The following is a 27,946-nucleotide window of genomic DNA, read 5'->3' as shown; positions in this document are numbered from 1 at the left end:
AGAGAGGCAGGCAGAGAGAGAGGGAAGCAGGCTCCCTGCTGAGCAGAGAACCCGATGCAGGGCTCGATCCCAGGACCCTGAGACCATGACCCAAGCCGAAGGCAGAGGCCCAACCCACTGATTCACCCAGGCGCCCCAATTTTTTATTCATCTTTAACTTCACTTCTTATCTTCCATCTTTGGTTTGTTCTTACGCCTATCCAATGAGTTTTTAACTGTAGTTATTGAAGTTTGCCACTAGAGACTCTGACTTTTTTCTATTTATTGTGTACATGTCCTACATTGTCTTTGTACATATTTATTATAGCTGCTTTAAAGTATTTGTGTGATTAATGTAATATCCAGGAAGTTTTTGGAATTTGTTTTTTTGGCTGCTTTATTCCCCCTCAGTATGGGTCACATTTTTATAGTTCTTTGCGTGTCTAGTGGTTTTTGATTGGTTACTTGGCATTTTATTTATTTATTTATATTTTAAGATCTTATTTATTTATTTATTTATATGTAAAGATCTTATTTATTTATTTAAAAAGATTTATTTATTTATTTATTTATTTGACAGACAGAGATCACAAGTAGGCAGAGAGGCAGGCAGAGAGAGAGGGGGAAGCAGGCTCCCTACTGAGCAGAGAGCCCAATGTGGGGCTCAATCCCAGGACCCTGAGATCATGACCTGAGCCGAAGGCAGAGGCTTTAACCCACTGAGCCACCCAGGCGCCCCAATTTTTTATTTATTTATTTGGCAGAGAGAGATCACAAGTAGGCAGAGAGGCAGACAGAGAGAAAGGAGGAAGCCGACTCCCTGCTGAGCAGAGAGCCCGATGTGGGGCTCAATCCCAGGACCCTGAGCCAAAGTCAGAGGTTTAACCCACTGAACCACCCAGGTGCCCCGGTTACTTGGCATTTTAAATGATGAGTTTTAGAGACTCTGGATTCTGTTTTGCTTTTCTGAAGAATAGTTTTTTTTCTAGAAGGCAGATAACTAGGCTGAACTCAAGCTCCAAACTTTCTCCTCTATAGTGGTAGTAGCTTGAATCTTTATTTAATTACTTTAGTTTCCAGCTGTTTTTTGTTTGTTTGTTTGTTTGTTTTTTCTGCCAGCATCCTTGGAGTCCCTTCCCTCACTTCATGATTAGTTTAGTAATCAGCACAGGTCTTGGGAGGACTTTGTATACAGATTTTAGGGATCATCTCTTTCGCTCCCTCTCTTCTAGGATATCCTTCCTAAATTTCTGTAGTTCATCAGCCTTGAACTTGATATCTCAAGCCTATAAGATTTTGCTTTCTGTTCAACCTACCTCCAGTGGCAAGCAGTTTCAGCAGTTCCCTTAGTCAAAAACCACAAATGTGCAAATCTCATCTGTTGCAGATTTACCCCCCTGCCACTATCCTCCCCTTGCCAGGAAATGTGTGCTCTCTGCAGTCAGGATAGCTTCTTTACAGAGAGAAAAGGGAGGGCTAAGTTTATTTCTCTCAAGTCTAGTCTGGTAAATTACATTTTCTTCTCCATGAAGGATATAGTGAGGGAGTGGAAAGAGGCAAGGAATATACTATTTGAGCTCTGTCAGCATTGAAGTAGAAGCAGGGAAGAGATGTTCTCTTTTAATACTCCCTGGAATTTTGTTCTCTTAATCGATTTGGCCTAAACTTGCATTCAGCTTAGTAGAAGAAATCAGCAGGTTGTCATACAATTGGACCGACCCTCATGCTAATAATAGTCTGGGAGGAACTAATTGGAAGCAGTCAAGAGCAACCAAAAGCAGACAGAAATTGGACAGGAAAGATGAACTGCAGGTTTTCCCTCAAGATTCTTCATGTGTTGGAACGGTATAATGATTGTATCAAATCCAATTTGATTCTTTACCAAGATTAAATTCTCTTTCTATTTTCTGTCTCAACTTATGTCCAGCCATATTATCCAGCATCACATATGAGAGGTTCTGCATTTAAATGGTAACTGACCTGAACTGCCAGGAATCCAGGAGGATATCCAAAGCAGAGTATTCAGAGAATGTCTAGAAACTGACCACCTGTCTCAGCTCGGGGATGCCATAATCAGATCCATGACACAATTGGACCACTACTCTTTGAGCAGGGACCCAACAAGTGGCAGATCCAGGTAGACTTCCCTTCCTCCCCTGGTAGGAGTGGCGCAGGAGCATGCCACAGAAATCTGCTGAGTTTGGAGATGCCAAATGGGGTTGTGTGCCAGAGATAGAAATCCTTGGTCAGGGGCACCTGAGTGGCTCAGTGGGGTAAGCCTTTGCCTTTGGCTCAGGTCGTGATCCCGGGTCCTGGAATTGAGCCCTGCATCCAGTTCTCTGCTTGGCGGGGAGCCTGCTTCCCCCTCACCCCACCTGCCTCTCTGCATACTTGTGAGCTCTGTCAAATAAATAAAAAAAAAATTCTTTAAAGAAAAGAAGGAATGCTTGGTCACAGGCTGGGTGAGCATGGAGTGTAACCAGAGCAAGAAGACAGGAGTGATTGACTGCTTTTCTCTGAGGGTGCACTGAGGAGGCAGACCCCAAGTTCTCAGCTCCTCTGGGGCCAGAAATTAGGAGGCCGCCATTTTCATTCTCATCATCCAAAGCTGTATAGAAAGCTTTCAGGGAACAAAATGTACCAAGAGCAAACCTAGACTACTTAGCTACCAAGATCAAACCAGATTACTTAGCCTGGCCCCTGGCAAGGGCAGTGTAGTTCCACCTCCAGCAAAGACATTTAAGAATCAAAGCAACAGGCCCCTCTCCCTGAAGATAAGCAAGAACATCCAGCCAAGACCAAGTTTATCCATCAATGAGAACTGCAAAACTCCAGCGCTAGGGGAATACAGCACATAGAATTCATGACTTTTCCCCCATGATTCTTTAGTCTTTCAAGTTAATTGTTAAAAATTTCTTTATTTTTTCTTTTTCTATTTTTTGAATGTTTTTTTTTTCCTTTTCAACCAACATCTTTTCAAATCCTTTTAAAAAATCTTTTTAAGTTTTCATTTTTACAGTCATAGTCTATCCCTTCATTATATTTAACCTTATTTATACACACACACACACACACACACACACACACACACATTTATTTATTTATTTAAAATTTTGGGGGTACAGTTTCTTCTAACAGACCAAAAGATAGCCTGAACCTGAACCAAAGTATATGCTTTGTTCTAGTCTCCCACCTGATCACATTCTCCGCTTTTTAAAAAATTTTATTTATTTTCTTTTTTCAACCAAAATTTTATCAATTCCTTTTTAAAAATCTTTTAAAATTTTCATCTTTACAATCGTATTCCATCCCTTCATTGTATTTACCCTTATTTTTGTATATATATAAATTTTTCTTTCTTTAAAATTTTGGGAGGAAGTTTCTTCTAACAGCCCAAAATACACCCAGAATCTAGTGTGTGGCTCTGTTCTATTCACCAGCCTGATCATTTTCTTCTTCTTCCACCCCCCCACTTACTTTCCCCCCAGTTTCAAGTCTTTTCTGATTTGTTTAGTGTATATTTTTCTGGGGTTGTTGTTACCCTTCTAGCATTTGTTCTCTCATTCATCTATTCTTCTCTGGACAAAATGACAAAACAGCAAAACTCACCTCAAAGCAAAAGAGGCAGTGCCAACTGCCAGGGACCTAATCAATATGGACATTAGTAAGATGTCAGAACTAGAGTTAAAAATGACTATTACAAAGACATTAGCTGGGCTTGAAAAAAAAGCATAGATGACACTAGAGAATCCCTTCCTGGAGAAACAAAAGAACTAAAATCTAACCAAATCGAAATTAAAAAGGCTATTAATGAGGTGTAATTGAAAATGGAGGCTGTAACTGCTAGGATAAATGAGGCAGAAGAGAGAATTAGTGATATAGAAGACCAAATGATGGAGAATAAAGAAGCTGAGAAAAAGATAAACAACTACTGGGTCATGAGGAGAGAATTCAAGAGATAAGTGATACCATAAGATGAAACAATATTAGAATAAATGGGATCCCAGAAGAGGAGGAAAGAGAGAGAGGGGCAGAAGGTATATTGGAGCAGATTATAACAGAGAACTTCCCTAATTTGGGGAAGGATATAGGCATCAAAATCCAGGAGGCACAATAAAAATAAGTCAACACCCCATCATCTAATAGTACAACTTACAAGTCTCAGAGACAAAGAGAATATCCTGAAAGCAGCTCGGAACAAGAGATCGGTAACCAACAATGGTAGAAACATTAGATTGGCAGCAGACCTATCCACAGAGACCTGGCAAGGCAGAAAGGACTGGCATGATATATTCAGAGCACTGAATGAGAAAAGTATGCAACCAAGAATACAAACAAACAAAAAACAAAAAAACTATATCCAGCTAGGCTGTCATTGAAAATAAAAGGAGAGATAAAAAGCTTCTCGGACAAATAAAAAATAATTTGCAAACACCAAACCAACCCTATAGGAAATATTGAAAGGGATCCTCTAAACAAAGAGAGAGCCTAAAAGTAACAGAACAGAAATGAATGGAGACAATATACAGTAACAATACCTTATAGGCAATACAGTGGCACTAAATTCATATCTTTTAGTAGTTACCCTGAATGTAAATGTGCTAAATGCCCCAATCAAAAGGCATAGAGTATCAGATTGGATTAAAAAAAACAAGACTCATCGATATAGTGTCTGCAAGAGACTCATTTTAGACCCAAAGATAACTCCAGGTTGAAAGGGAGGGGGTGAAAAATCATTTACCATGCTAATGGACATCAAAACAAAGCTGGGGTGGCAATCCTTATATCAGACAAATTAGATTTTAAGCTAAAGACTATATAATACTTAAAGGGTCTACCCTAACATGGGATATCTATGTCCCTAACATGGGAGCAGCTAATTATATAAGCCAATTAATAATAAAATCAGACATATCAACAATAATACAATAATAGTAGTGGACTTTAACACCCCCCTCACTGAAATGGACAGATTATTTAAGCAAAAGATTGACAAGGAAATAAAGGCTTTAAATGACGCACTGGACCAGATGGACTTCACAGATACATTCAGAACATACCATCCCAAAGCAACAGAATACACATTCTTCTCTAGTGTGCATGGAACACTCTCCAGAATAGATCACATCCTAGGTTACAAATCAGGTCTCAACTGGTACCAAAATATTGGGATCATTCCCTGCATATTTTTGGACCATAGTGCTTTGAAACTAGAACTTAACCACAAGAGGAAAGTTGGAAAGAACTCAAGTACATGGAGGCTAAAGAGCATCCAGCCCACACCAAGGAAATACAAACAATTATAAGAACATATTATAAGCAAATATACACCAGCAAATTAGACAATCTGGAAGAAATGGCTTCATTCCTAGAGACATATAAACTACCAAAATTGAACCAGGAAGAAATAGAAAACCTGAACAGACCCATAACCAGTAAGGAAATTGAAGCAATAATCAAAAGTCTCCCAACAAACAAGAACCCAGGGCCAGATGGCTACCCAGGGGAATTCTACCAAACATTTATTTTTTTTAAAGATTTTATTTATTTATTTGACAGAGATCACAAGTAGAGAGGCAGGCAGGTGGGGGGAAGCAGGCTCCCTGCTGAGCAGAGAGCCCGATGCGGGGCTTGATCCCAGGACCCTGAGATCATGACCTGAGCCAAAGGCAGAGACTTAACCCACTGAGCCACCCAGGCGCCCCTCTACCAAACATTTAAAGAAGAATTAATATCTATTCTCCTGAAACTGTTCCAGAAAATAGAAATGGAAGGAAAACTGCCAAACTCATTTTAGGAGGCCAGCATTAATATGATCCCAAAAGCAGACAAAGACACCATCAAAAAGGAGAATTACTAACCAATATCCTTGATGAACACAGATGCAAAAATTCTCACCAAAATATTAGCCAATAGAATCCAACATTTCATTAAAAGGATTATTCACCACGACCAAGCGGGATTTATTCCAGAGCTGCAAGGTTGGTTCAACATCCACAAATCAATCCATGTGATACAACACATTAATAAAAGAAAGAACAAGAACGATATGATACTCTCAATAGATGCTGAAGACCCATTTGACAAAGTACAGCATCCTTTCTTGATCAAAACTCTTCAATGTGCAGGGATAGAGGGTACATACCTAATACCATCAAAGCCTTCTATGAAAAACCCACGGCGAATATAATCCTCAATGGGGAAGAACTGAGAGCTTTTCCCCTAAGGTCAGGAACATGGCAGGGATGTCCACCATCACCACTGCTATCCAACATAGTACTAGAAGTCCTAGCCTCAGCAGTCAGACAGCAAAAAGAAATAAAGGTCATCTGAATCAGGGGCGCCTGGGTGGCTCAGTGGGTTAAAGCCTCTGCCTTCGGCTCAGGTCATGATCCCAGGGTTCTGGGATCGAGCCCCACGTCAGGCTCTCTGCTCGGTGGGAAGCCTGCTCCCTCCTTTCTGCCTGCCTCTCTGCCTACTTGTGATCTCTGTCCAATAAATAAATTAAAAAATCTTTAAAAAAAAAAAGTAATCTGAATCAGCAAAGAAGAAGTCAAACTCTCACTCTTTGCAGATGATATGACACTTTATGTGGAAAACCCAAAGAATCCACCCCCAAACTGGTAGAACTCATACAGGAATTCAGTAACGTGTCAGAACATAAAATCAGCGCACAGAAATCAGTTGCATTTCTATACACCAACAACAAGACAGAAGAAAGAAATTAAGGAGTCAATCCCATTTACAATTGCACCCAAAACCATAAGATACCTAAGAATAAATCTAACCAAAGAGGCAAAGAATCTGTACTCAGAAAACTATAAAGTACTCATGAAAGAAATGGAGGAAGACACTAAGAAATGGAAAAATGTTCCATGCTCATGGATTGGAAGAAAAAATATTGTGAAAATGTCTGTGCTACCTAGAGCAATCTACACATTTAATGCAATCCCTGTCAAAATACCATCAACTTTTTTCAAAGAAATGGAACAAATAATCCTAAAATTTGTATGGAACCAGAAAAGACCCCAAATAGCCAGAGGAATGTTGAAAATTAAAACCAAATCTGGTGGCATCACAATTCTGGACTTCAAACTCTATTACAAAGCTGTCATCATTGAGACAGTATGGTACTGGCACAAAAACAGACACATAGATCAGTGGAGCAGAATGGAGAGCCCAGAAGTAGACTCTGAATTCCATGGACAACTAATCTTCGACAAAGCAGGAACGAATGTCCAATGGAAAAAAGACAGTCTCTTCAACAAATGGTGTTGGAAAAATTGGACAGTCACATGCAGAAAAGTGAAACTGGGCCATTTCCTTACAGTGCACATAAAAATGGACTCCAAATGGATGAAAGACTTCAATGTGAAAAAGGAATCCATCAAAATCCTTGAGGAAAACACAGGCACCAATCTCTTTGACCTTAGCCGCCTGCAGCTTCTTCTTAGAAACACTGCCAAAGGCAAGGGAAGCAAGGACAAAAATGAACTCTTGAGACTTCATCAAGGTAAAAAGCTTTTGCACAGCAAAGGAAATAGACAACAAAACCAAAAGGAAACTGACAGAATGGGAGAAGATATTCGGGAATGACATATCAGATAAAGGGCTAGTATCCAAAATCTATAAAGAACTTCTCAAACTCAACACCCAAAGAATAAATAATCCAATCAAGAAATGGGCAGAAGACATGAACAGACATTTCTGCAAAGAAGACATCCAAATTGCCAGCAGACACATGAAAAATGCTCAACATCACTCATCATCAGGGAAATTAAAATCAAAACCTCAGTGAGATACCACCTCACACCAGTCAGAATGGCTAAAATTAACAAGCCAGGAAACAACAGATGCTGGTGAGGATGCGGAGAAAGGGGAGCCCTCCCTACACTGTTGGTGGGAATGCAGGCTGGTGTAGCCACTCTAGGAAACTATATGAAGTTTCCTCAAAAAGTTGAAAATAGAGCTACCCTACTACTCCGCAATTGCACTACTAGGTATTTACCTCAAAGACAGAAAGGTAGTGATCTAAAGGGGCATGTGTACCCCAGTGTTCATAGCAGCCCTACTGGGTATTTCCCCATTGATACAGATGTAGTGAAAAGAAGGGCCATATGCACCCCAATGTTCACAGCCAAACTGTGGAAAGAACCAAGATGCCCTTCAGCAGATGAATGGATAAAGATGTGGATATACACAATGGAATATTACTCAGCCATCAGAAAAGATGAATACACAAAATTTGTGTCAATATGGATGGGACTGGAGGAGATTATGCTAAGTGGATGAAATAAGTCAAACAGAGAAAGTAAGTTATCATATGGTTTCACTTATTTGTGGAAAATAAGGAATAGGGTGCCTGGGTAGCTCAGTGGGTTAAGCCTCTGCCTTCAGTTCAGGTTGTGATCTCAGGGTCCTGGGATCGAGCCCCGCATCAGGCTCTCTGCCCAGCGGGGAGCCGCTCCCCACCCCCCCATCTCTGCTTGCCTCTCTGCCTACTTGTGATCTCTGTCTGTCAAATAAATTTAAAATAAATTTTTGAAAATAAGGAATAGCATGGAAGACATTAGAAGAAGGAAGGGAAAAATGAAGGGAGAAATCGGAGTGGGAGACGAACCATGAGAGACTATGGACTCCTAGAAACAAACTGAGGGTTTTAGAAGGGGGAGTTGGGGGATGGGTGAGCCTGATGATGGGTATTAAGGAGGGTTCAGATTGCATGGAGCACTAGGTGTTATACACAAACAATGAACAATGAAATGCTACATCAAAAACTAATGATCTACAGTATGGTGACTAACATAACAGTAAAAAACAAATGGGAAAAAGAGTATTATTATTTCCTTTTTTATATCTCCTTAAGGAATACTTTTTACATTTGCATTTCCTTATACAGCCATGTTAACCATATGAAGAAGAATTACTTAGACATTAATTTTCAAGTTGACAGGTTGCAATTTCCTTCCTTCTTTCTTTTTTTTTTTTTTATAATTTTTATAAATAACTCAAACTTATGACCCTAGGATCAAGAGTCAAATGCTCTTCTGACTGAGCCACCCAGTCTGCTCCCACTTTTATTGCTAACATATCTCCCCTATACCTAAGATCTTTATTTTTGTTTATTTATTGGATACTAATAAATAATTTATTGGATACTTTTGAGTTATAAAAAAGTATGTATCTGAGTGTTTGCATAGCTATGAGTATTTATTAAATGTGTATTCTGACATAGCAGTAGACTTTTTAAAGGAAATGATAGTAACATGTAAAGATGTGTGTATAAGTTCATTTTGCAGTATTATTACAAAGTAAATATTAGAAACTAATAGATGTCCATAAATCGGTTAAATAAAATAAATTATTTCTAATCATTATTACAGAATTTTAATAGTTTTATCACCTTTGTCTCCTAACTGAAATTAATGTAAGCATCATTAATCTTTTTGCCTGTTACTTGTGCAAGTTGTGTCAGAAGTTTAGACCATACAGACCAAATATTATGTAAAGTTATTAACATTAATATTCCATTTAGTATCTTTCACTTTTTCAACTGGATTAAATACTCGCTGGTTAGATATATATTATTGAAAAAAACTTAAGAAGTGTTAGTCTGTTCCTTGTAGTCACTCCATGGATTCCTTTGGGCAACCCAGACCAGAAGATAACCAGTCAGTAGTTAGCAGAATGCAAAAGAAATACTGGAAAACTAAACAAGTCTTTATCAAAGCAACAGGAAAAAAGGAGGATGAGCACGTGGTGGCATCTGATGCTGAACTGGATGCTAAACTCGAGGTAAATTTGAGGATTCTTTATGTTGCATGTAAGTGGTTATTCTTTGGGACTATGACTGAAGAGCTTGCAAATTCGATAATAGAATGTTTAATTGTATTCATCTGTCAAACAGATCTTCTGCAGTCAAATTCTCTACCACTAAGCTATACCCTCACTATCAGATCTTCTGCATAGGAGATCACAATTCTCACAAGTTGAGAACAGGCAGAACTGGTACTCATTAATTAGAGAAAGAATAACTAAACAATTTCTCTGGCGCAAGTATTAGTTTTTAAGCTAAATATTAATGAATTAATTATATTCTTAATTGAGACCATATACTCATTATATATCATGTTGTAATATTTTATACTACTTTTATGTGAAGTCTTATATCTTGCTGAAATTAACTGAAATCAAATAATGAGGTTTTTATTTTTATTTTTTAAAGTTTTTTCTTTATTTAAATAATCTCTACACCCATTGTGGGTCTCACAACCCTGAGATCAAGAGTTACATGTGACACTGACTGAGTCCGCCTGCCAGTGTCCCCTGAGTGAGGATTTTTAAAGTTAGAATCTTTGTTTCTGTAATTAAGGGATAGAGTTACTGAAGTATTTTGTAATGTGTTTTTTTGGCTATGTTTTTCATTTTAAATAAAATAAGTAATTACCATGCAACTACTTTAAACCTGTAAGTGTTTTACACTTTTAAGTAATTAATTAAAGTCTCCTATATATACAAAAAGGTCTGGGTTTTTAAATGCAGGTTTACTAATTCCATATATGTAAACTAATTGAAAATAACTTTTAAGAATATTTCCAAGCAGGAGTTCTATTATGCTTGGAATATAATCATCTGTTGCAATCCTTAAAAGTATAGATCTCATTAAATAGGTCATAATCTACTAAGTATTTTTATTCTACAAAACATAAAGTTATGTCATGGCCATAACAAATGTAGAAATAGGGGCGCCTGGGTGGCTCAGTGGTTGAAGCCTCTGCCTTCGGCTCGGGTCGTGATCCCAGGGTCCTGGGATCGAGCCTCGCGTCGGGCTCTCTGCTCAGCGGGGAGCCTGCCTCCTCCTCCTCTCTCTCTCTGCCTGCCTCTCTGCCTACTTGTGATCTGTCTGTGAAATAAAAAAAAAAAAAAAAACAAATGTAGAAATAGATAACAACAAGTGTGTACTATTTGTTTTGAAAAGTATTCTTCTTATGATTCAATGACAAGTGTGGAAAAAATGAAGGGACTTGATTATAAGTAATCAGTATTTTGAGGCTAAAGGAACTCTTTACTGTTTTCACATATATTCCCACATAAGTAAGTTTTACTGTCCTGTTTTACATTGTTAAATAATCTGTGTGACATATTTTCTTGTCCATTAGACAAATATTTGAAATCACCCAAATACTTTCTCCCACATTATTATATTTTTTAAGATTGAGAAAAATTTTCATTGAATGTATACTTATATCATCATGTTATATGCTTTAAATATATTACAGTTTTGTCAAATTATACTTCCCCTTACATTAAAAAAATTTCATTCTAAAAATAAAAAGCAGTTGTATATAAATCTTTCAAAGACCCTTGGGGGGAAGAAACAACTATAATCATTTCATCATAGTAGAACAATCATTTTTATTTTTTTAATTTTTTTAAATAAAAAAAAAGATTTTATTTATTTATTTGACAGACAGAGATCACAAGTAGGCAGAGAGAGGGGGAAGCAGGCTCCCAGCTGAGCAGAGAGCCCAATGCAGGCCTTGATCCCAGGACCCTGGGATCATGTCCTGAGCCAAAGGCAGAGGCTTTAACCCACTGAGCCACCCAGGTGCCCTAGAACAATCATTTTTATATCTTTTTCTAGTCTTCCATGTGATTTTAAAACAGCTTTTTAAATTGCCAATTCCATCTACCAAATTCATTTCAAACATACCTAACCTTATGTGGAAAGTTGATGGTTGCTCCTCCATTTAGATTTTAGTATCTATCACTGATCTTCCTTGGGTCTAATCACATATCAAAATAATAAGAAAACTGTTTCAGAGAGGGAATACACAGGCTCAGTGGTGATATTGGAAATTTATTTGATACTCAAAAGGTTATTAGTGCCTAATACTATGCTACAATGCCAAGGTCTTTTTGAATTAAAGTCTTGTAACAGTTCTTCAGCAGAGCACTTTGTGGGAAGAAGGCCGTACCCTAAAACCTATGCCACCCCATTTTCCTGGGAAAACCTTAAATTATAGATATGTATGAAGAGTCACCTCATGTTTATAATGTGTCCTAATCTCAAATTTTCATGTGCTTACTTTGAAATGGGTGTCTACTGGATGTTTTATTTTTCTGTTAGCTCTTTGCAACAGTGGTAATAAAGGGAAAATTCCAAACAAAAACAACCTGGAAGTAATTTATTTTTGATGTTATAATATATTAATTTTTATGGTAATTCACTCACCTGTTATGCTAAAGATAATATTGTAGAAAAGCCAGATTGAGAGTTAACATTTTCTAAGGTTATCTATACTGTTTTCATCTGTAATTGGCACTATTTGATATAGTTTATATTGGATTTACATTTTTGTTATTTAGATAGTTTGGAGCTGAGAAGAGGACAAACTCCACAGTTACAAATTTTTATTAGTTCCCATGTATTTATCACCATTTTTTCCAGCCCTCTTGGGGAATCTCAATTTTCTATATCAAAAATAGAACCAATAGTGAAGTACATCTAAGTCAAGGAAAACAGACATACCACTTAAAAGGAAATGTTCTGCTTTCAGTGCTTATAACATATATATTATATTTGCTTATGGTTCTTTAGATTGTCCTAATAAAATTTATATTTCAAAGGTTTTTCACTCCATTCAAGAGACATGCGCTGAACTTCTGAAGATAGTTGAGAAATATCAGCTAAGACTCAATGGTATGAAATCCTAGATACCTATCCAATAATTCTCATTTACAATAAATAATTCACTTGCATTTTTGTGAATTAAATATTTAATACAAAAACAATAGTTTGCTGAACTATTTTGTGAATGGTTCCTTATGATGAAGTAACAGCAAGGAGCGGTGGGAATGGGGGGCTAGCAAGTGAGGGGCTTGAGTTCTGCTGCTGCCTTAGACATACTGAGGGACTCCCCTTTCAGTTTTTTGGCTTTTTTTTTTTTTAAGTAGACTCTATGCCTAGCGTGGAGCTTGAACTCACAACCCCAAGATCAAGAGTCACATGCTCTACTGAATGAGTCAGCTGGCACCCCTTCCTCTTTCAGTTTTTAACTTCAGCTTTTCCAGCAGTGAACCAGGGTGTAATTGGCATGACATTAGTCATTTGTCACTTTAAGCTTATAATTTGAACATTTATGGGCTCCCCCACTTATTAGTCTTACTGTGATTAGTGGGTCAGACTTCTAAAACTTTGTGGTCAAAGACCACTTTTGTTTCATGTTTTACTTTCAATCTGTTGTAAACTGATGCTTTTATAATATACAATAAAAATTAATTTCTAGAAAAATGAAATTAAAGAAGACATGCAAAATGTAAGCACACTTCTTTATTATTATTAGGTTCAATAGATATAAAATACTCAAATTAGTAAGTTTCTAAACAGCTTCTTAGTTTTGGCACCTGTTACAGGTACAGGCTGGTAACAAGTGGTTCTGGACTGGAATTGGTCGACGGACCACACTCTGAGTAGTAGTATACTACATGACAACTTTTTCGGTTTCAGCAGTAAAATTGTGAATGTCTGTGGGCGTGGGATACTGAATACAGGTCACCGAAGCCAGGGTGGGGGTCAAGATTAAGTTAAGTTCAAATAGGATACGAATACTTACTAAGAGGCAATGATCCTAAAATGCATGTCTGCACAATTGCTAGTGCATCATTTGTGGTTTTGTCATTTTGGAACTTTTTTTTTTTTCTTCACTAAAGATCAGTCTTTCCCAAATGCAAGTTCTGAAACTTCACAGAATTTACATCAAAACCATCCAGAGTACTTGTGGGTGGGGGGAAGCAGATCCTAAAACTTATAAAATCAGAATCTCTGTAAATGTAGCCCCAGGAATTTGCATTTTTAAAATAAGCTTCTCCTTCCTCCAAGCAATTCTTACATATTGAGAATTATTGCTGTGAGAATTTTAGTTGTGTGTTTTAAACAAATGATGAAATGAAACAACTAACTATACTGTGATTTTTTTTCCTAGTTATATCAGAGGAAGAAAATGAACTAGGACTCTTTTTAAAGTTTCAAGCAGAACGGGATCCAACACAAGCTGGTAAAATGATGGATGCTACTGGCAAGGCACTCTGTTCTTCAGCCAAGCAGAGGTTTACTATTTTTTACATCATCCTTAAATCTGTACTCAACATGATAGTTTTGGCCTATGTTTCTAAATTTGCATATCTGTAAAGGTTACCGGTCATTTCAGTAAAGGGTTAAAAGAGAGACGTATTACAGCATATAATTGTTTTGATGCCTCTTACTTATTTTGTATGTAAAAGAATTACTTAAAAATGGACATTTTAGTTTGCTTAATTCCTAGAAATAGGCTTTAAGCCTGTATTTAAATTTCTTATGTGGTTTAATGTAACAGGTACATACATATAAAAATATGTATATTTTAATTTCTTTCTTTTTTTGGACACTGTATTATCTAGGAGTACATTAGAACTTTCCTTCTTTTTAAGCAGGGAGCATTTTTTCTTAAATATTTGGCATTTATCACTTTATAAATTTTTAACATAAAGATACCTGCAGCAAAGACTCTCCTACATTTACTAAATACAGTCAAAATCTTTGCATTTTCAGAAGAAAAATAAAAACAGGTCTTATCAGACCTGCAGTGACGATGTATAACTTGAGTGGCTTTATTCTGAAACACCACATCAGAGCAAAAGCCCATCATTAAGGAACTAACAAATGAACACTCAGTACAAGGCCCTTCAGTGCAACTAAGTAAAAAATGCTGACTAGAGGAGCTGGGTTTGATTTGCGTTTCTTAAATTCTTGATTTTTTTGTTCTCATCCTCAGCTGCTAAGAACTCAACACTCACTAGTTCTTCTAGCATTTTATCTGCTTCTCTATACCCAGGTTTTACCTCAATTTGTCACATGAAAGCCTTTCTATTTATAGGATTATGCTTTGTGAATACAGGATCTCTTACCCACGGAACACTTTTCTAAAGGGCAGAATTACTTGGCAGGTTATTTATGCGTGGATTAACATCGAAAATATTGCAAAAATAATATATTTCTTAAAATAAGAGAAGGGGGAGATATAGACACATCATTATTAACAATTCAGAGTTGGCTATATGATCTTTATTTGCTTTCTAAAGTTCCTTAGGCATCTTAATATCTGTTTTATAGACTCATCCTCACAGCAGATATGCTTTATGGTTTTAAACCTTTGTTTTTTATTTTGTTTATGGGATGTACATCCCTCTGGTTTTACCTCTCTGCCGTTAGATTGGCCCTGTATACTCCTCTGTCTCGTCTTAAGCAAGAAGTAGCAACATTCAGTCAAAGGGCGGTATCTGATACCTTGATGACGATCAATCGGATGGAACAGGCGCGCACGGAATACAGAGGAGCCCTGCTGTGGATGAAGGATGTGTCCCAAGAGCTGGACCCAGATACCCTAAAACAAATGGAAAAGTTCAGAAAAGTATGAAAAGCCCTTCCCTGTCATTTTCTTGATACATAAACCTACTGAACTTACACTGAATAATTTATTCAAGATCATAAAATATCAGGCTATTTTTAAAACACATTATATTATAAATTCTTGGTTGCTTGGAGACCTTTGAAGTACAAAAGGTTACACTTTTTTACTCTTTGAGTGACATCCCCACCCTATCAACATTTTCTATTAATTTGTTTTTTATCCCTCTCACAGTAGATGTCACCACCCTTTAAATGTTTCTTCTCTGGACTTTTGGGATTTGTTTGAGGGAGGGAAATAGTTTATTAGTGAGGAAAAAATAAATAAGTAAAAATTCAGGTAACTTGATTATTATAAGAAAAAGTGAAGATTATCAGATTCTTCTTCTGCTACAATACATAGTTTGGCCACAGACTTTCAAAGTATATATGGACTTATGTTTTTGCTAAATAGACTACTTGTGAATTGTATGCCCTAAATTTACCATATATGAATAATAAAATTCATTCACTCTTTCATTTCATAAATAGTGTACATATGCTACAAATTGTATTTAATATTGGTGGAGCTTTACCCAAACCACCATATAGGCCAAGCAACCTGTTATTCTTTACCCTTTATAATCCTTGACAATTAGAATATAATTCAAGGGAGTTGTTAGACAATATTGTGAATACACTAATGTCACTGAATTGTATATTTTTTAAATGGTTAAGTTTATGTTATCCGAATTTCGCCTAAATTTTAATTGAAAAAGACTGCATTCTAAAATTATCTGGACCCAGGTAGCCCTGCACAGCCTGTTTCTGGTCCCTGTGCAGCCACATCTTACACTCCCTGTACTCTAGCCCTTCTCATGCCCCAGGAAGGAATATGTTTTAGCCTATTCCATATTGTTCTGCAAACATATTAAACTCTTCACTGACCTCCCACGCCCAGAACTTTTGTCCTTGCTTTTCCCTGAGCCTAGAATGCTCTTCTCAGAATGTTGGCATGGCTCTCTTATCTTCTTTCTGTCCCAGTTCAAACATCTTGCATGAGCTCACCAAAGGCTTCCCTCATCATCTTACCAAAAGTAATAATTTCTTTTCACTTATATATTATCTTTGCAACTTGAGATGATCTTATATATTTATTTACTACTGTTTTTTCCTGTGTCTCCTCACTCAGGGATGGTGGGAAAGAACATTGTTTTGTTCCCCACAATATCCCAGTGCCTGGCACATAATAGATACCTTATAAATACTTGTTGAATGAATCAGTAAGTATATTTAAAAGTTGAATATTCATGCCTCTTGGTGACATATGACTTACCTCATGTGTAAGAAATATGATAGGCCTATATTTAAATTTATAAATGTATCTCCATGATTCAGAACTATGATTAATGCTTCTCAACACGTTAACTATGTCCCCTTTCCATTCATTCTTCTGTTAGCTAGATGTTATCCATCAGTAGTTTTGGATGTTTCTTTTTATTTGGAATCTGTGGGGGTTTTTTTCTTCTTAACTATATACTTTCCATTTATCACTGCATACTTTCTCAGCATAGATATCCATTGGAAAGAATCTCCTACAATTACTAAAAATAGCCAAAATCTTTACCATTAATCATGAAATAATAATACAAGGAAAGGGAATTAGTCATGTTTATTACAATTTCATGTGCCTGAAAATACATATCATGAGCCTATATGGTATATTTATGTCTATATTATCAGTAATAATAATAAATATTATTGTGGTTGCAGGTACAGATCCAAGTGAGAAATAGCAAAGCTTCTTTTGACAAGTTAAAGATGGATGTTTGTCAGAAAGTGGATTTACTTGGAGCTAGTCGCTGCAATATGTTATCTCACTCACTCACTACCTACCAGGTACCCACCTCCATGGTCAGCATGTCCTTGCAGTAAAGATGAGTGGTGAGATTCCTTTTTAAAAGTTGTCTAAAGGGCATAAAAAAATTGCATAACTAATCAGATTCTTTTGACTTTGAAAATTGCCTTACCGAGGTTACGACAGAGAATCATAGAATTCTAGATTGAAAAAGACATTCGGGATTCCCTACTCCTGTATCTTCATGTTATTCTTCTTGGTGTCCTAGGAGAGGGAGACTTAAGGGCCATCTAGGTTTGAGTGGGGGGCATTGAGGCGGGTTTCACATCCTCAACCCAGTAGTTTAAAACTTGAAACTGTTTAAAATTATTTTAAAATAATTTAAAATTAGTTTAAAATTATTTTAAACTATTAAAATAGTTGACTAGCTGTGGCCCAGTAGTTTAAAACTTTCCTGTCATTTTATAGCTGAGGAAAGTGAAATGTAGGAGATTAAAGTAAATGGTAATTTGGGCTAAAAACCCAAGTTTTCTCATCCTGGGTCCTGTGTTCTTTTCATTCTGCCAAGTCGCCATCTCCCACCACTTTAACCTCAGGAGTCCCACCTGCACTTCTATTACCTCAAATCCCACATAAATATCATGCAATGAATAAGTTAGATGTTAATTAGTAGCAATGACTAATTTTTTTTAAAGATTTTATTTATTTATTCGACAGACAGAGATCACAAGTAGGCAGAGAGGCAGGCAGAGAGAGAGGGGGAAGCAGGCTCCCTGCTTAGCAGAGAGCCCGATGTGGGGCTTGATCCCAGGACGCTGGGATCTCGACCCAAGCCAAAGGCAGAGGCTTTAACCCACTGAGCCACCCAGGCGCCCCAGCAATGACTAATTTTAACATGTATTCATGAACGGCAAAATAGAATAAACTGTATTTACAGAAGATAAGAACAATAAACTAAAGGGAGTGGACATTCACTGGGCCTTGTAGGAAATCTGCCTCCTTCTGTTCAGTACTGTGGAATTCAGGAGTCAAGAAAGGACACACTTAAAAATAAAAGTGTGGCAATCCATGTAGTGTACACCTGAAACACAACAGCTTTTAGTTTGGTTCTCCTTATTCTCTCCATTCAGCCCCCTTACTTTGACTAGGAACTTTGAAACACCAAGGAAAATGTTCAGTTGCTTGAGTTGGCTTGAGAACACATTTGTTTTTTCTTTCTTGTGCCCTAAGTGAAAGACTAAATTTAGTGGTACATACCATTTTTTTCCAATTAATAAGGGTTTATATATGCTTACCAACATAGAGATTTACACATATATCCCTATATAAATACAGTATTTTTGTGCTTTTAACATTTCTCTTTTGGACTTTTCAGAAAGTGTTCTAATCTACTAGTATTACTCTCTAGCTGATTCCAGTGTACATTCCACTGCTGTGTACAGATAGGCACATATATATGCCAATACAGATGACAGTTCTTTTTTTTTTTTTTTAAGATTTTTATTTATTTATTTATTGGACAGAGAGACAGAGATCACAAGTAGGCAGAGAGGCAGGCAGAATGAGAGAAAGAAGCAGGCTCCCCGCTGAGCAGAGAGCTGGATGCGGGGCTTGATCCCAGGACCCTGAGATCACGACCTGAGCTGAAGGCAGAGGCTTAACCCACTGAGCCACCCAGGTGCCCCCAGGTGCCAGTTCTTATGCAAAATTACTATTTACACGTCTGTGTGGTTCCCAAACCTGGAAATTGATTTTACTTCCTACTGTTTATTATTCAGCAACCATTCATCTGTCTACATTAGTGAGGAAAAACAGCAGTGAAAAAAAAATCATATCTGTAGTGACAACCTTTCTTTCTCTGCAGAGGACACTGCTTGGATTCTGGGAGAAAACAGCTCAATTGATGTCCCAGATCCATGGGGCCTGTACTGGCTTCCATCCATATGATTTTGTAGCTGTCAAGGTACATTTCTTTCAATGTTCTTTTGTTAGATATATATTCTACTTCATTTGGATAACACCGAAAGTATTTTGTGCTAAGCCTAACTTTCAATTCACAAAACACTGGGAAACATTTTCCTACACTCCTTTAGCCAGTTGTTTTTCAGTACTTCCCTAATTCCAAGCGCTACCAGCAACACTAAACAAATATGTGAGAATACTGCTGGTGGGCTCAAGATATTGGGTGGGGGTTAGAGGCGGGGAGTAAAAGAGCGAGCAAGAGAAAAGAAAATTAAAATGCAAACGAGATAAGAAAAAGTTATGGAAAAGAAAAACTTCAGAGGAACAAGCAATGGAAAATGGTCGTTGCTTTTCAAAAACAACCAGAGTACATATCTGACAATTTTAGAACTTAAAAGTTTCCTTGCTTTACTTTTATACTCATGTTGTAAAGTATAGTTTTCTTCTGTAAAGAATAGAATCATATGTAGATGTGATTCATGATGCAAAAATTATGGGTGCTTACAGTTTAAGAGACTACTCTCTTGTATTAGATCAACTCTTTCTGTAATGCCTACATAGTAAAAGGTACTCTCAGGTTTTTAACATTTGTGTATCTTCCTGTCAGTCTTCTTTGCATATGGCTTATCTAGCAGAGTCACACCATGGTAATCATTTCTTTACTTTGGGTAGGCTAGGTTTCAGTGCCTTTGAACCTATCTTTCTGCCTTGTTTTATTTTATTTTTTATTATTTTTATTAACATATAATGTATTATTTGCCCCAGGGGTATAGGTCTGTGAATCGTCTTGTTTTAAATAGAGCTTGAAAATGTTATTGTTGAGATAAGCTGGATGTGGTATCTGGAATAGATCCCTATCTTGCACCTGTGTATTCCTGGGGTTTGGTATGGATTTTTAAGTCATGTTCTGACAGAGCATCTTCCAGTCTAATAGATACCCTCGTATTAGTCTTTATGTTTTTTGTTGTGCGTATGTTTTTTTTTTTCTATATTAATGTTTCACTGGATAGCATACTGTGTTTTTAGGCAAATTTAATATCTAATTTCTGTTCACATGAAGTTGAAAATCTTCAGCCGTATTTAGAACATTGCAGTCAAAGTCAGAAACACTGTGTGAGTCTTTGGCGTATCACAGACTTAGAAACCCTGTGGCTCGCCTATGTCCTAGGCCATATGGTTGCCATAGTCAGCCAGGATAAACCGAGACACAGGGCTTAGTTCAATTTACATTACAATTTACATTACATCCCATCTCTCTCACTCTCTAGTCTACTTCAAAATTAACCCCATTTTATGTTGTTTTTTAGAATTTTTACTCTCATTTTGTTTGCACAAAGAGAGAAACATTCCATCTACTTAACATTGAATTTCTTGTCCTTAGCAACTACAGGACACTCCAAGCAAGTTTACTGAAGACCACAAAGAACAAATAGAGAACAGTTCTCTCACTGAAAACCTCAATAAGTAAGCAGGCAGAAGTATGGTATTATGGATAATGATACATGATAATATGATATATTTGGAAACTGTGGCTACTGATACATGGTATATATGGAAAGAGTTGTTTCTTTTCTGACTTACTGAATATTTATTTCTATGTCATTTTTCCAGTTAATATCTTTAAGGGATTTTTTTTTTTAAAGTGAGTTCTGCGCCCAACAGGGGACTTGAACTCATGACCCAGAGAGCAAGAATCAGGTGCTCTACTGACTAGCCAGCCAGGTGCCCCATTTTACCAGTTAATATTAAACATTTGTTTTGAAGCCTGATTTTTTCCCCCTATTTTAGACATGGTAGGCAAAGTTGATGGTAACAGTACAGAACAGATTGAGGCAATAACTCTAAATTCTGTAGTTTGGGAGACTGAGCTTTGTATTAAGAGCCTCTACCTAGAATCCCAGAAGGGCCAGCTTGCAAGAGAAAGGGACAGGTGCCAGCAGCTATGAAACAGAAGCTATTGAAAATCAATCTCCAGAGCAAAACCAATAGGACAGGGGCTGGTTGCCTGAAAATGGGGTTTCTTGCCATGCACATCCTGTACGTTGCCTGTTTCCCTTTTTATCGTACTTTTGTTTTCCTTTCAGTGCTTCCACTTCTCATTTTAACTAGATTGCACTGAGTGTAGTAACAAACCCAGAAATAAGACCTGAACTGTGACAGACCATGTATTGCTGAGTGAAACGGGTTCCAGGATATCAGCAGGTCCCTCTTTTCTCTGTGGGGAAACCCAAACAAATATTATGGCTAACTTGACTATATAAACAATTTAGGATGTAGATTAATCAAATGTATAGTTATAGCTGAAACTTATATATTAACATTTAAAATCTTATGTAACATGAAATATATTCATTTAGTAAAATTTTTCCACTATCACATTTCATGAATGTTTTATTCAAAATCCTCTCATGCATCTTCAGCATTATGATAGCTACCTTTTCAGTTAACAGAGTACAAAGCATTTTATTTTTTCTTCCATCCAAATTGTTTAAAAACCCATGTATATATGCTGTTATTGGAAATTTCATTCCAAGTCATTAGTATCTATTTTCTCTGTAGGTTTATTTTTGTGTTTTTTGCAAATAAATACTGTGTAGGTTTCCCCTGCTATCTGAAAGTGGAGTATTCCAATGAAACATTTCATAAGCCAGTACAGTGTAAGGCAAAGAAGCAATTACCATTAATTTTTGTGGAAAATTTTTTGAGTATTCCTAGACCCAAAAAGTAACCTCTCTCAGGCTTTCCTGACATTAGCACAGCTGTGCGCAGACACCATTCAGAACTCTAGCGGCTTAATGCTGAGGGGCTGAGTGTAGTTCTCAGGGAAGGAGCCTGGTGGCGCCGCTGTCGCTGCTTAGGGTCACACCGCCTCTAAAAGGGCTCCCTGCAAAACAACAGTTTTTTGCTTTTTGCCTTTTTTATAAAAGTGAAAATCCTCTTTGGATTTCTTTCAGTTAGCAAAGGTGGGTACTAACGTAGGTCTTCTGTAGAAGCATAATGCAAACTTTTGAAAAGCAGGCGGTACCTATATTGCTTTTTATGTATCTTTAAAGATTTATTAAAGACAGCCTCTAATACTGGAGTTGTGAGGCTAAACTCCAGGAATAATGCCTTAATCTATGTTCAATTTCTTTGTCTAATTTTTTCATTGCAGATGGATGATACAAATATCCAAAATTAGTATTGGCTGAGAATATTTTAGGCAAATGTGTCTTCTTATGCAAAATCACTTTGTTCAAAATAGAGTGCTCCATTTTTTCTGTGATTCTTCATTCCCTCTATTTAGATCCCAAGTATTCTTGAGCAAATTGCTTCTGTGCTTGAAAACTAAACCTCATACTCCAGGACTTTGGTGACGGATGTTCACTATACGTAGTACTTAGCACAGTGCCTGTAATACCAAACGCGGTGCCTGGTGCTTCCTCAGTACTTGGTAACTGTTGTTGAAAGAATAAGGGATGAAGGATTATTTTCATAGTCTATGTAGATCTAGGGAAGAAGTGGCATTTGTCTCAGATTTTAGAGCTATCTACAAGACAACTATTTTATATGTCATCTCAGTTAAAAAATTTTTTTTGACCATATACAATTGTAGGATATGAGTCCCAAGTGTATTTTAACCAAAATCTTTGCATTTTTTGGTTTTTACTTTAGGTTAGTTTTGTCAGATGAGGAAGTGAGCTTGGGAAATGAACCAGGTAAGATGGTAAATTCATTAAAATGTGAAATGATCACATTTGAAATGTCAAAACAGTTTGTCACAACCTTTTAAAACAGATTGTATTAATATCCATTCATTTAAAAAAACATGTTAAATCCATTTATAAATCTCTTCTATATAAACACTTTTGAGTTAGCTTTCTTTTTCCCCCAGCTTTATTGAGTTATAGTTGACATATAACACTGTGTAGGCTTAAGATATACCATGTGATGATTTGATATAGTACGTATTGCTAAATGATTATCACTATGAACGTAGCTAACACATCTATACCCTCACATAGGTACTATATACCTTTTGGCAACAAGAACATTTAAAACTTATTCTCTTAGCAAATGTCAAGTATGTAATACGGTATTGTTAACTGCTGTCACGAGGTACATTAGATCCCCAGAACTTTATCATCTTTACCTGGACGTTTATACCCTTTGACCGAATTTCACCATTTTCCCCCTCCTAGACCCTAATAACCACCAATCTACTCTTTGTTTCTGAGTTTGGCTTTTTAAGATCTAAACTTTAAGTGAGATCCCATAGTATTTATTTTTCTCTAACTTATTTCACTTAGCATAATATCCTCCAGATTCATCCATGTTATTTTATGAGTAAATAATATTCAATTTGATTCTATTATACATATCTATATACATGACATTTTCTTTATCCATTTATCTGTGATGGACACCTCAGTTGTTTCCATGTCTTGGCTATTGTAAATAATACTGCAAAGAACATGGGGATGCAGATAGCTCTTCAAGATAATAATTTTATTTCCCTTGGGTATATACCCAGAAGTGGAAGTGCTGGAACATATGCTAGTTCTGTTTTTAATATTTTGAGGAACCTCCATACTACTTTCCATAATGGCTGCCCCAATTTACATTCCCATCAACAATGCGCAAGTGTTCCCTTTTCTCCATAGCCTGTCCCACACTTGCTATCTCTTCTCTTTTTGATACTAGCATTCTAACAAGCGTGAGGTGATAGCTCACTGTGGTTTTGATTTCTGTTTCCTGATGAGTAGTGTTTCGTTGAGCACCTTTTCCTGTATGTGTTGGCTGTGTACATGTCCTCTTCAGTTGGAAAAATGTGTATCTAGATTCTTTTTCCCTTTTTTAATCAGGTTATTTTGTTTTTGCTATTAAGTTATGAGTTCCTTACATATTTTGGATAGGAACTCCTTATCATACAGATGGCTTGCAAATATTTTACTCATTCTATAGGCAAATGTGATTGGTTTTTGATTGTTGATTGTTATTTTTTTTGCTGTGCCGAGGACTTTTAGTCTCATGTAATCTTCTTTATTGTTGCCTTTGTTTCTTGTGTTTTTGGTGTCCAAGGCAAAAAAATCATTGCCAACACCAACGTCAGAGAGTCTTTTCTCAGTTTTTTTTTTAAATTGAAGTACAGTTGACATATATTAGTTCCCGGTACTGCGGGCGCCTAGTGGCTCAGTCAGTTAACCATCTGCCTTCAGCTTGGGTCATGATCTCAGGGTCCTGGGATCAAGCCCCACATCGGGCTCCCTCTCAGTGGGGAGCCTGTTTCTCCCGCTCTCTCTGCCTGCCACTGCCCTAACCCCCACTTGTTCTCTCTCTCTGTCAAATAAGTAAACAAAAGTCTATAATAGTTTCAGGTACACAACACAGAGATTTGACAATTACGGACATTATGAAATGTTCACCATAATAAATGCAGTCACCATCTGTCATCTTGCTGAGTTTTTACAATATTGTCATTTGTATTCCCTGTATGTACTTTCCATTCTCGCGACTTATCTGTTTTATGACTGGAAGTTTGTACCTCATAATCCCCATTATGTATGTTGTTTATGCCTCCACCCCACTCTCCTCTGGCAACCACTATTTCTCTATATCTATATATATATTGAAAAGGTAGTTCTCTATATTTATGTTGTTGTTTGTTTTGTTTTGCTCCATTTTGGGGTTTTTTTGAGTCCAGATATAAGGGGAATCATATGGTATTTGTCCTTCTCTGTCTGACTTGTTTCACATAGCGTAGTATCTTCTTAGTATCTTCTAGGTCCATCATGTTGTCACAAATGGCAAGATTTCATTCTTTTTAATGGTTGAGTAATTCCATTCTGTATGCATTCATGAACTATATTTATAACATCCTATTTTAAGTTAATAAGAACTTCAGTAGTATCCAGAAACTCCACAGTTTTCTCCCCCTCACATTTTAGGTTATTAATGTTATAATTTACACCTTTTTCATTGTGTATCCAATAACAAATTATTGTAGTTAGAGTTATTTTTAATGCTTGTTTTTTAAACTGGAGTTTAAAGTGATTTATACAAAACTCTTCCAATATTATATAATCTTTGACTATATATTTACCTTTACTGATGCGTTGTACACATTCATGTGGTTTTACAAGGTTATTTAACATCCTTTCATTTCATCTTGTAGAATGTCCTTTAGCCTTCCTGTAAGGGAGGTCTAGTGGTCGATAAACTTTCTCAACTTTCATTTGTTTGAGAAGGGCTTTATCTCTTATTTCTGAAGGACAGCTTTGCTGGGTATAGTATTCTTCATTGAGGTTTTTTTTCTTTCAGTATTTTGAGCATATCATACTGCTGTCTCCTGGCCTGCAAAATTTCTCCTATGTAATCTGCTCACAGTCTTATAGTGGCTCCCTCATATGTGAGAAGCCACTTTTCTCTTGCTGCTTTAAAAATTCAGTCTTTGACTTTTGACAGTATGATTACAGTGTGTTGTATCTGACTGGACAAAGGTGCTGCTCGTGCTCTGAGGTTGGAAAAGATCCATTGGCTGTATTTTGTGTTTAAGTGGTGCTGTTAGCTGGGATCCCTGGTGGAAGGTCTTTGCTCTGAGTTCAGGCAGGGTCACTAGCTGGGCTTCACAGTCATCTCTGATCAAAGGATGCCACTGCCGAGCCTCTTTTTTCAGGCAGGGTCACAGGTTGGTCTTCATGGTCTGATATGGGCTCACCCAGTGCTTTGCAATTGGGACTGCAGAGGCTAGGTTCTAAATCAGGCAGGGCAGTGGCTGTTCTCTGCTGTTGGGCAAGATTGCTGGCCATACTTCCTAGCTGAGTGGGCCTCATGCTTTACTGCATGACTGGGCAGGGCATGAGGCTGTGTTTTACAACTGAGTGGGATCACTGCCTGGGCTCCCTGCTCGCTTGAGACGGCAGGCTGTGCTCAGCAGCTGAGCACGGCCATCCACGTGGCCTCAGTGCCAGGCAGTGCTATAGACTGGAGTTGGCTGCAGGGCAGCACTGTACGCTGGGCTCTGGTGCTCCCCACGGTCACTGTTAGGGCTTCCCGGTGAGCAAGGCAGGAGATTAGGCTTCATACTTGGGTGACACTGCTGACTTGTTTCTCTTTCTGGGTGGGTGGTAGGATGTGCTTTGTAACTTCCCAGGGTCTCAGTCCAGGCTTCTTGGTCACGTGGGCCTGGAGGCTATACTCAGCAATGAGTTAGGTTTCTAGCAGCACCAATTAGAAGGTCTAATTATTTTCCTTAGGGAATTTTGATTTTTCTCCAAGATGAGGGCTTTTAATGTAGACATTTATTTCACAGGGTGGTATGATTAAGTTTCAAGCTTTTCCTCACACTTCAATACATGTTCTTATTTTTTTTTTATAAATACAGATTATGTATACAATCAGTATATATTCAATCAGCACAGCTTTGGAGCCAGAAAAACCAGGGTTTGAATGCCAGCTTTTAAAAATAAGTCATATTTATCTTTCCCATTTTTCCTCATCTGAAATATGAGTCATAGACTCCTACCTTACAGAGATATTAAGACTAGAGATATTTATAAACTACATGGCACATGATAGGTATACAGTTAATGCAAGAGGCATTTTTAAGTGTATACATATATACAGATCATATTGAGAAACAATAATAATCGTGGACTTGTGTATCTAACCAGCTTCAAGTATATGTTCAAAAGGTTAGCTTCTTGTGCATACATAATCCCATACCCAAGTAGAGAGCATTTTTTAAAAGGCCTAGATGAAATATAATGGACATTTTTGTAGTTTCACCATTCATTTGTAGCATTATTCAATCTTCAAAAACTGCTGTATCAGTAATTATGTCTACTCTTTTTTTTTTTTTTAAGATTTTACTTATTTATTTGACAGATTACAAGAAGGCAGAGAGGCAGGCAGAGAGAGAGAGGGAGAAGCAGGCTTCCTGCTGAGCAGAGAGCCCAATGTGGGACTCGATCCCAGGACCCTGAGATCATGACCCTAGCCGAAGGCAGAGGCTTTAACCCACTGAGCCACCCAGGCGCCCTACTTTTTTTTTTTTTTTTAAGAGTTTATTTATTTTAGAGAGTGAGAGAAATAACACAAGTGGGAGGAGGGACAGAGGGAGAGGGAGAGAGATAATCCAAGCAGACTTGCTGATCTTGGAGCCTAATGCAGAGCTCAGTCTTACAGCGCTGAGATCATGACCTGAGCCAAAATCAAGAGTCAGATGCTCAACCGAGCCACCCAGGTGCCCCATTATGTCTACTCTCTAATTCCAGATATTTATTTGTTCCTTCTCTCTTTTTTTCTTAATTAATTTTGCTAAGGGTTTATTCTTTCAACAAATCAGCTTTTGGTTTTCTTTCTTTTTGGTTTTCTATTGAATCTTTGTTTCTGTTTCATTAATTTTAGTTCTTATCTTCATTATTTTCTTCCTCTATTTGTTTTTTTTTTAAAGCTAAAATTTCTTTTTCTATATCCAAGTTTTTTTTAAAAGGCTTTATTGAGATATATTTTATCCTAAAACTCATTCTTTTGTATAAATGAGTAATTTTTAGTTACTACAGAGCATTGCAACTATCTCTATAAGTCAGATTTAGAACCTTTTCATCCCCTCAGCAGTAAGATCCTTCACACCTGCTTGCTGTAATCCCCATTCCCACTCCTAGGCCTTTTCTGGACATTTCATGTAGCTAGAATCATGCCATGTGTGGTGTTCTTGTATCTTTTTTCACTTCATGTAACAC

General features: G+C 37.2%; 1 protein-coding gene across 1 annotated transcript in view; it reads left to right on the top strand.

Moving 5' to 3' along the window:
- LOC111143721 (islet cell autoantigen 1 like) overlaps positions 1-27,946 on the top strand; it is a 71,179-nt gene that overhangs the window by 21,127 nt on the left and 22,106 nt on the right. Inside the window, exons 3-10 of the mRNA XM_022497552.1 lie at positions 9,606-9,774; positions 12,610-12,682; positions 13,965-14,088; positions 15,230-15,428; positions 17,177-17,302; positions 19,126-19,224; positions 20,605-20,687; positions 22,878-22,921. Of these exons, the coding sequence (XP_022353260.1) occupies positions 9,606-9,774; positions 12,610-12,682; positions 13,965-14,088; positions 15,230-15,428; positions 17,177-17,302; positions 19,126-19,224; positions 20,605-20,687; positions 22,878-22,921 (917 nt within the window). The remainder of the gene's footprint in view (positions 1-9,605; positions 9,775-12,609; positions 12,683-13,964; positions 14,089-15,229; positions 15,429-17,176; positions 17,303-19,125; positions 19,225-20,604; positions 20,688-22,877; positions 22,922-27,946) is intronic.

The sequence above is a fragment of the Enhydra lutris genome, unplaced genomic scaffold (genome assembly GCF_002288905.1).
Source record: "Enhydra lutris kenyoni isolate GAN:26980312 unplaced genomic scaffold, ASM228890v2 scaffoldscaffold1, whole genome shotgun sequence".
In the NCBI taxonomy this organism is placed as follows: Eukaryota; Metazoa; Chordata; class Mammalia; order Carnivora; family Mustelidae; genus Enhydra; species Enhydra lutris.
Note: the sequence above shows the minus strand (reverse complement) of the source record. Positions and strands in the feature narration are given on the sequence as shown.